The 10149-nt window shown below is 26.8% G+C and overlaps 2 protein-coding genes across 2 annotated transcripts; one reads left to right on the top strand and one right to left on the bottom strand.

Annotated features, from left to right (window-relative positions):
* Positions 1-302: 302 nt before the first annotated feature.
* Positions 303-1470, bottom strand: LOC113376489 (prefoldin subunit 5-like). The gene is made up of 3 exons (XM_026616428.1): positions 1267-1470; positions 743-955; positions 303-473 (listed from the first exon to the last, which is right to left on the bottom strand). The coding sequence occupies exons 1-3, from the start codon at positions 1363-1365 to the stop codon at positions 318-320; spliced, it is 468 nt and encodes a 155-aa protein (XP_026472213.1). The 5' UTR covers positions 1366-1470; the 3' UTR covers positions 303-317.
* A 1685-nt stretch (positions 1471-3155) lies between these two features.
* LOC113376488 (transmembrane 9 superfamily member 3) lies at positions 3156-9336 on the top strand. Its single transcript, XM_026616427.1, has 9 exons — positions 3156-3293; positions 3422-3617; positions 4178-4533; positions 5343-5474; positions 5781-5947; positions 6088-6313; positions 6730-6938; positions 8064-8294; positions 8638-9336. The coding sequence occupies exons 1-9, from the start codon at positions 3222-3224 to the stop codon at positions 8780-8782; spliced, it is 1734 nt and encodes a 577-aa protein (XP_026472212.1). The 5' UTR covers positions 3156-3221; the 3' UTR covers positions 8783-9336.
* The last annotated feature ends 813 nt before the right edge of the window (positions 9337-10149 follow it).

Here is a 10149-nt window from a genome sequence, read left to right as displayed (position 1 = left end):
TATATATATATACAACATACATACATACGTTATACCAACCATTATTCAACCCTTTAGTATTTTCTGTTTTAAATTTGAAAATGAAAGCAATAAATAATCATGAAATTTAATAAGTTCTCAAAGATTGTATTAGGGAATTTAAAACAGGTTCAAATCTAATATATGTACAAATTATTAAAAACATAGAAACATTAAAAAATTGAGAATTTTAAGCAGAAAGAAACAACAATTCAGTCTTTAAGCAAAAAATAAATCAGATTCAAAATCTTCAAAAGATAGCATTTAAAAAATAATAATAATAAACAACAATCGATCATTTATGATGCTTTAGCAGGATTTAACTTTAACTCAATAACATCGCATATAGTATCTCTGATTTTTGTCTTCTCCGAACCCATAGCTTGTATTTTTTCCATTTGCTCAGTTACAAAGGCCGCTCGTCTTTTGAAATAATCTTTTGCATTAGGAATGCTCTGTAAACATAGTTTTGCAATTATAATTATAATTGATAAATGAAGAATAATATGAATTTGAACTATTCAATTATCCTACTCTACATTCCGAGCACACAATACAAATGAGTAATCATAGACATTTATAGTGGGGTTCAAGTAAAACAAACAACTGCAAACGTAAGGCACAATATCAGAAATAATCAAAATAAAAACAACTATTTTAAAGACCTAAAAAGCATGAAATATTTGTTTTCTAAATTTCTTATAAAGTAGTATCAAGAACAAACCTTCTGAGCATAATATCCAGTGCCAATGTCTATAATTACATTTTGTCTATCAGAAATTGTTCCTGGAACATACATGGAACTAGTTAAAGGAACCATGACAAAATTGTCCTTTGAGTCTTCTAATGGAATTTTATCTAAACTTTCTGCAGAATCTAAAAATTTTCCTTGTGCTATTTTTAAAGTTTGAACAGATTCTTGAAACAGTGTTAACTCCTGTAATTAAAAATTATTTAAATGTTGTGTTATTTGTGGTATAAATAAATGTTTTTAAATAATTGTAAATGTTTATACATAAATTTATATAAATATATCATGATAATTTTCTGTAGAGCTCACATCCATAAAAAGTGGCACACACCTGGTTAATTTTTAACCCCTAAACCCTTCAATATCAGTATTTTTTTATTGATGTATAAAAAAAATTAGACAAAGTCATGTAATATTTTTTTATTCAGTATATTAAAAATAGTTGTGCACCATTGATAGCAAAATAACTGTATCCTTCATTTTACACTAAATTATACCTGATCTAATTGGTGTTTCAGTTGCCCTAATTGATTTATATTTAATTCTGTTAAGTTCACTTGATGCATGCTAGAATTACTTGTACTTGAAATTTCCATTTTATAAATTTTCTGTTATAACCAATTTTTCTACTTCAGACAAATTTAGAAATTACTCTGCAGTGCAGCATGCAGATGACAACCTGACAGTTTATCACGAAGAAGTCATACCTAGTTTTAGTGTTACCATAATGTTAAGTTTTTTCTTTCTTCTTTGATTGCTTGTAAATTTTACCATCTTGGATTTGAGCCTGTTCTTTTTCACACATGATGAATCTGATATGAATCAGATAATACAAAATCTTCTCTCGTTCTACAAGAGAGTTTTACTATCTTATCCACAGATCTCTTCTAAGATTCAGAGGCTTTCAAAAATTACCAGCAATTTCCTTTACATGATCCATATCAGTCAAAAATAGGAGTTTTGCGCAATTCCACTACATATTTAATAAATTTTGATATAATTATATAAATGCAATTACTTTATATATTTGGATCTTAGTATTGAAATGTTATGCCTATATTAACGTCACGTTACATATGATTGATTTGATACTTAAGCTAAAACAATGACTAATCTTTATAAAAAGCTATAGCTTCCACATTTAATAAACAAAATTGTACTTGCATTTTATGTATTATAGTTTACTGTGTAAAACAAACTGATAGTCTAATAGTCTTTATCCTAGACAATATAATAATATTTGGTCTTTATATTCCTAATGAATAGTTATTTAAAAACAAAAGAAAAACCAAAGATGTTTAAAAGAATATAAACCATGGCTCTGCAGAGCATATACTTTTATTAGACATTATTTTTCATAACTATCCGAAAAAGACAGCAATTGAAATATTAGGAATAAAAATAAAGGCCTTAAAAATACAAAATTAACAGTGACGTTCTTATCTGTTGACGGGAAATTAATATAGTATGAACCCTAGATAGTATGAGAATATAATTTATTTATATAAACTTTCTCTATGCTTTCTTTTTAATAAATCTAAACATATAATTAAAAAGAAGAGTATTAATATATGACTAAATTGAACCACACTCTTCTTTTATCTATGAATTGAACTATGCCGCAATGAATAGCATTCGGTTACTATTTGGTACCTTTTTTATTATTCGGCCGAATACCGAAGAGTAACTTACTATTTGGCCGAATACCAAGTAGATAAAATCAAAGGCGCCGCAGCTCAGTGACAGCATTGTTCGTGTTTTATCTTTTATGCGATAAAGAGCGATGAATCTGTATTCAGTTTAATATACTATGATATAACGGAATTTGTTATTTTATATGCAATAATTTAAACTTCGATCGATTTTTAACATTATAAATGATCACGTAAAGAACTTTTTTCAGAATATTCACAAAACACTTTATTGCTACATGTTTATATTATTTAATATGAATCATTCAATGGTTACACGCATGTTACACGCATGTGTTTTATTAATACAATAAAATCATTCATTATATAAAATCTAAGCATTTTCAAATAAAGAGCTAATATTGGCTCTTTATCGCAAAATGAACAAACAATATTTTTGATCATTTATTATTTATTTTGTTATGATTATCATTCGCAATATATAAGAAATAATATTGCAAGACTAGGCATAAAACTTGAATAAATATGTAGCGCGTTAGCAATATAATAATTACTGATAGTTATTACTATTACATTAATATAAACATTTGGTTTGTTGTTTTCATTTCGCACCTAGCGGCCTAATTTTGAATTATTAACGACATCGATTTTGCTGTACGAAAAGACCTTGTGTGGCGTTCCCTTACAAGTACAATTCCATGTGATCGGGTATCACTTGGCTACGTGCGTACATTTGAAAATTTATAAAAATTTGCTGAAATGTCAAAATATAGGTGTTTATAGTTGTCTCAATTAAAAAAATGAAAAAGTTATCACCTTTAATATATATTTTATGTTTTATTGTCGTAAGAGCAGATGAACACAGTCACATTGTGAGTATATTGCAAAAACAATTACTAATAAACTTCGATATATAATTTTGCAAATTTGTTTGAACATTGACACGTATTTATGTGCTAATATTAAAAACGCTTAATTATTGTTTTATTTTTTATGTCAGTATGAAGACAATGAAGAAGTAGTATTATGGATGAACACTGTTGGTCCTTACCACAATCGCCAAGAGACTTACGGATACTTTTCTTTGCCTTTTTGCGCTGGAAATAGAAAGCAGCTGAGCCATTATCATGAGACTCTTAGTGAAGCTTTACAGGGTGTAGAACTAGTATTAAGTGGATATGAGGTTGATTTCAAAGGTATTCTATAATTTTTTTATAAAGAATTTTGCCGTTAAGCGCTCTAAGATTAATTTTAACAATTGCCTTACAATTATCTTTACTTACCCATATCCTATAAACATACTCATGTTACTTTCAATGAGATGTATCTCTTGTATTACATTACTGTCAAAAAGTTTTTTTGAGCATGGATTAAGAGATATTTAATTAAAAAAAGATTTATTTGTATTATTAGAGATTGAAATTTAAAAAAATAATGGAAAAGGCAATATTTTAATTAAAAAAAAAAAACATAATTATATCTAGTTATATTTAAAGTTAAGAAAGACCTCAGAAAGAATGATGGGGCATATAATATAAACTTCTATATTATTACAAAATATCTTGATTATTATTATTCCACAACTCTAGAATATTCATTTAGTTTTACTTCACTATCATCAATGATTAATTGCTAGATCAACAATTGAATTATATGCAATATTTTTTTTTTTACTTAATTATTATACTATTATAATGGTGTAGCAAAAAAATATACTAGAATCAGTATAGCTTATTAAGTTCTTCTCTCATTACAGCTGATATTGCACCTACGGAGATCTGTAAAGTACAGTTATCAGAAAGAGATAAATTAACTTTTATATATGCTGTAAAAAACCAATATTGGTATCAAATGTATATAGACGATTTGCCTCTCTGGGGTGTAGTTGGCAAAGAGGAAGATAAGGAGTACTATATATACACACACAAGAAATTTGATATTGGATATAATGGCAAGCAAATAGTAGATGTGAATTTGTCATCTCATAAGAAAGAACTACTTAAAACTGGAGCAGTTTTGACGTTTACTTATGAAGTGACATGGAAACCCAGCACTGTCAAGTTTGAAAATAGGTTTGACAAGTATTTGGATCCTAACTTCTTTCAACATAGGGTGAGATGCTAATTTATGTTGTATTATTACATATGGTATATCAATTTTGTTCTTTTAGCATTCACAATATAAATAGCTCGTTTTTTTTTATTTGTAAGATATAATTAAAATAATTGATTTATGATAAAGAATTTTTAGATTTTTGCATTAATGCAAAATACTTTTGTTGATTAAAACTTATAATATATTATCGAAATATTAAATTACTTGATAAACAACGACGTATCTGAGATGTCATCCATTTCAGGTGCCATTGTAGACTTTGACGTCTCAGAGACGAAGTGTCTTTGGCAAAAACCAAGCAGTATATTATTAGATTAGCTATTTTGTTTTTTTTAGAATTTTTTTTTTTTACATAAATACAAAAATACTGATAACAATATTGCATTGGCAAGTATTAAGAACCGCAATCATAAATCTTATAATACATATGTATTTATTCTATTGTGTTAAGTATCAACCCTATTAAATGTTATAAAGTTTGTAAATTTCAAAATAAATTGGTCTCTTTTCTTATCATATATATATATATATATATATATATATATATATATATATGTATATATATATATATATATATATATATATATATATATGCGTTCCTGAATCAGCAAATTAATTGTTATCTTACGGATTCGTCAATGCCCAATTTTATTTGTATGTCAAGTGGTTAAAACACCAAATTATATAGAAAAATTAATTTGGAAAGCAGAATTTACCATTAAAATTAGTGAAATTACATAAAGAACAACAAAAAAAATAGGGTGCATAAATTGAACATAAATAATTTAATGATATTATTTTTGCAGATACATTGGTTCAGCATATTTAACAGTTTTATGATGGTAATATTTTTAGTAGGACTTGTGTCTATGATTCTGATGAGAACATTACGCAAAGATTATGCAAGATATAGTAAAGATGAGGAAATAGATGATATGGTAAGTTGAAAAAAAAATTAGACAATGTTTTTGTAACAAGAAAGAAACTATTTTTATTTTTGCATTTGTAAATAACGTATTTTGTAAATGTATTTGAAACTATTTCTTGCTTCTTGTTTTAAATGGAACATGTTTTTTTATCATATTTATGGAACATTGAAAAACTAATTTTTGAATACTCAGGATTAATAGTTTATAAAATGTTGTATTTGATATCACTAAGGTCTCAAAGAAGAAAAAGATTGAAAATCTGTGTTACGGTTGAATTAAATAAATGTCCTTAAAATTTTAATAATTTGGTTTTAGGAACGTGATTTGGGTGATGAATATGGATGGAAACAAGTACATGGAGATGTTTTTCGACATGCTTCTTATTCTATGCTATTTTCTACCTTGATAGGAGTAGGATACCAATTAACAACAGTTGTATTTTGTGTCATAGTATTCACTATACTAGGAAATCTGTATACAGAGTACGTATAATATCAATTAGCAAAAATTTATAATGAGTTAATGTAGGAATTTAATTAATTAAAATAAAATAATGCAGTGAAATTGTTTAGAAGAAAATATTAATGTTTTTATAATCTTTATGTTTAAATTAATTCTGCAGAAGAGGATCATTGTTATCTACTGCAATATTTGTTTATGCTGCAACATCTCCTATCAATGGATATTTTAGTGGCTCTTTGTACTCAAAAATGGGAGGCAAAGTATGGATTCGTCAAATGTTGTGGTCGACTTTCTTTTTGCCTGTTTTAGTGTGTGGAACTGCCTTTTTAATTAATTTTATTGCAATTTATTATCATGCTTCAAGGGCTATTCCTTTTGGAACAATGGTAAGTAACCATATGTAATATATAATAGACACATGTTTTATTTAAATATTTAATGACTACATGGAATAAGTAATTTATCTAACTGATATTATATGCAATATATTATAAATAAAATAAATATTCACCTCTTTTTGACTGGTTTAATATTATATTCAGAAAAATCAATATTATATGTAATATTTACAAGATTCTTGATAACATGTAAGCAATTTTGCTCAAAAATCATAATTATTTATTTCATTTTAGTTGCTTAGTTTGATTTAAAGAACACTAGAGAAAAAAAAAACTTTTTATTTCATCTTTTACTTATAAGGTTGAAGTGTATTGAGTGTGATTTAATTGTTGTACCCAAAGATCAAAAACCTAATTCATTGAATTTATAATAATATATAATATTTTAATGTTATTATTTTCAGGTCGCAGTAACTTGCATATGTATATTTGTCATCTTGCCACTTACGTTAGTCGGAACAGTACTAGGAAGAAATTTGGCTGGGCAGCCTGATTTTCCATGCAGAGTCAATGCTGTTCCTCGTCCCATTCCAGAAAAGAAGTGGTTCATGGAGCCAGCTGTGATTATTTTATTAGGAGGAATCTTACCATTCGGATCCATATTTATTGAGATGTGAGTTCACTCTTTTTTTTTTACTAGACTTGTAACATGTGGAAAGCTTTGTGTGACCATTTTCCATTTTTATATATAATAAGACACTTCAAATTTAGATATGAATATGAATTAATGGTTTTATATTAAAAACATTCAAGATTCTGTGACTTTTCATCATAAAAAAAATTTGATGGAAATATAAAATGTGAATGAAACGGCAAGAAACAAACAGTATACAAAAAAAAAAATACTGTAAGAAGGCTACAAAGTGCTAATTTATTCAACTATTTCCGCAAGAAGCAGTAAAATCAATTTCTTTAGATCATTCAGCAGAATTTTATTCACTAAATATATTTATTTGAAATATGAAGATAATTTAAAAAAACGTGCAAATTGATTGCAAATAAGATTGCAACAGTGAAATTTGCTGTAGCAAATAGAGTAGGAGTATCTCTTGTGCCTGACAATAATATTATATTTAAAATGTTATATTATTTTTTTGTTAAATATATTTGCTTGTATATGAGGGTTGACGCTTACGCGCTGTGAGCGTGCTTACATGTAATTTTCATCGTTCGACTTGGTGCTGTGAGTGTCACATAAGTACGCTCGTAGCATCATCGTAGCATGCTCGTAGCACATACTTTGCGCTTATATATGCTCACGCCACAGAGGTAGGGCAGCGAAAGCGTGAGCGTCAGTTGTTTTTACTATCTGTCAAAACGAATGCAAGTTAAGCATAAGCTAACCAAATTTCATTTATTTATTTATTGTTAAATTCTTTATAATCCCGCAAAAATGACAAGCTGTAGATTACAATAGAAAGAAAGCAATAAAATTTACACAATTACTGTTATGGACCGTTGATGATTATTGACGCTCACAGTATCCAAAACGAACGAAATTTAGTTATTGATTCTAAACGCTTATCGGCCATTTCACTAAAATTTTGTGCTTATAAGTGTGAGCGCTCACAGCGCGTAAGCGTCCAACGCGAATGCACCCTCAAATGATCTTGGCATAAAACAACTAAAAATAGATGAACACAAATATTTTTCTATATAGTATTTTTTGTGTCAAATTCAATGACCTTATCAAGGAGGAAAGATTCACATGTAGTCACATCCAAATATTTTTTTGCAGGTATTTTATATTCACCTCATTCTGGGCTTATAAAATATACTATGTCTATGGATTTATGCTGTTAGTATTTTTAATACTTATGATTGTAACGGTATGTGTTACAATTGTTTGTACATATTTCCTTTTAAATGCCGAGGACTACAGATGGCAATGGACAAGTTTCTTGGCAGCAGGCTCTACCAGCATTTATGTATATATGTATTCCTTTTACTACTTCTTCTTTAAAACCAAGTAAGTAAACAATTAAAAACTCATGCTTCTATACAAACATTATATAAGTCTTAAAAAAGTAATAACTCCTCTAATAATATAAGGTTAGGGATTAAAATCGAAGATATATGAATTTTCATATTTTATGTTATAAATGAATAAATAAATACATAAATAATTATCTTGTAATTGTATTGCAATGTTAAGCTGATTTATTATTTTATTTAGAGTAATATTTCTTGATGTTGATTCAAACATATTCGTGCAATAAATTGGTGCTGTGCCTTAATTTTCACTAACAAACCTATAAATATAAATTTATATAAATAAATATATAAAACTGATATATTTTATTATTTTTCAGAATGTTCGGTTTATTCCAAACTACTTTCTATTTCGGATACATGGGTCTGTTCAGTTTAGCATTAGGAATAATGTGTGGCACAGTTGGATATGCGGGAACAAGTATATTTGTTCGTAAAATATATTCAACAGTAAAAATAGACTAATTTTTTATGGTATTAATATTTAAAATATTGATATAATTAATTTAAAATTTTTATATAGAACTGTGACTCAGTAAAAACTTATTTGTTTGGCAAAGTTCTTTTTTAATTTGACGTCTATTTTTTTTTTCATACTTGCAAAGGCTATTATTTTATAATGCCTTTGTTATTAAATTATTTTGAGTAAGTGGTATGTACGAATGTCTTACGCACCTGGTCGCATGGAGATTTTGTGGTTACTGTAATATTATTTTAAAAAACAATCATTTTATTAGCTAATTGTTTTTAAAGTTCTTCTAAGTGATGCAATTAGATCATATTTAAATCCATATTTGTGATCAAATTATCACTATTCTACCGACCAATCATTATCTACTAGATATTTTATCATAAATATGAATTGATTGTCTTGAAAGTGTATTTTGTTTATAATTAAATCTTAGTAGCTAAATATGCACTGATGATTGTAGAGTGAAAGATTTCTGTTTGATATAATTCTGTCATTAGTTAATACTAAGATATCAAAATAATTGTGCCGTAAATATTAATAAAAAAAAAACATAAGCTCCGAGCGACATTTTTATAGTAATGCATTTATAAAAAAAATCTCTATTATGTAAAGGCATTTAGTGATGCAATTCAGTATGATTTTTGTTTTTCTCAAATCAGAATCACTTGACCTTGATAAAGATTTTTGTGCTAAATGTAAAGTTGTCAATTGCATTCCTTTTGATTTAAATGATGATAATATTATTTGATCTTTAACCAAACATATTGTGCTCCATTTTAAATTGTATAAATTTTTAGTAGAAATTAATATTATTTACTATTGGTATTTAAAGTTGGATTTGTCTGTTTTTATTTAGAAATATGATCGGTTATAACTATGAAAATGTCGTTTTGAACATTATTGATCTAAAATTTAAGATAAACTTATGGTCCTGATAATAGTATTTAACTTCCAAAATCTGTGAAATGTGAACATTCATATAAATAACATATTGACTAATTTTATCCGTGTGATGTTTGTATTTCACAATTTGTCAAAAGTTTTTATAGAAAAAAGCACTGAATTACTTTCCATTAGTGCTCTCAAATCCTATTGAATCATTTTGTATACTAAAGAAGTTAATTTAAATTCAAAATGTATATATTGCGTAAAAAATGAGTTGTTATAATTGAAATTTAAAAGTGATTACATCACAAATGCTAAAGAATATAAATCTATTATGAAGCATATTATTCTAATAATATTGATAAGCGTGATATATCTAATTTGTTTTATGAATTGCGTTTGTAAAACATAAAATTTGTAGGAAAGATTTCGTAAATTATAAAAAATGATTATTAGAAATAAAACCAGTACTTAT

The sequence above is a fragment of the Ctenocephalides felis genome, unplaced genomic scaffold (assembly GCF_003426905.1).
Source record: "Ctenocephalides felis isolate EL2017-DRISC unplaced genomic scaffold, ASM342690v1 CF-g0.4_SCAFFOLD_01886, whole genome shotgun sequence".
In the NCBI taxonomy this organism is placed as follows: domain Eukaryota; kingdom Metazoa; phylum Arthropoda; class Insecta; order Siphonaptera; family Pulicidae; genus Ctenocephalides; species Ctenocephalides felis.
Note: the sequence above shows the minus strand (reverse complement) of the source record. Positions and strands in the feature narration are given on the sequence as shown.

Bases quoted from the DNA above. Each gene is read 5' to 3' on its own strand.
- LOC113376488 (XM_026616427.1), top strand. From the start codon at position 3,222: ATGAAAAAGTTATCACCTTTAATATATATTTTATGTTTTATTGTCGTA. The intron at 5,948-6,087 runs GTACGTATAATA...TTAATTCTGCAG, and splicing joins CTAGGAAATCTGTATACAGA to AAGAGGATCATTGTTATCTA. The intron at 8,295-8,637 runs GTAAGTAAACAA...ATTATTTTTCAG, and splicing joins TACTTCTTCTTTAAAACCAA to AATGTTCGGTTTATTCCAAA.
- LOC113376489 (XM_026616428.1), bottom strand. From the start codon at position 1,365: ATGGAAATTTCAAGTACAAGTAATTCTAGCATGCATCAAGTGAACTTA. The intron at 956-1,266 runs GTATAATTTAGT...TTTTAATTACAG, and splicing joins TGAAACACCAATTAGATCAG to GAGTTAACACTGTTTCAAGA. The intron at 474-742 runs GTTTGTTCTTGA...CTATGTTTACAG, and splicing joins CTGGATATTATGCTCAGAAG to AGCATTCCTAATGCAAAAGA.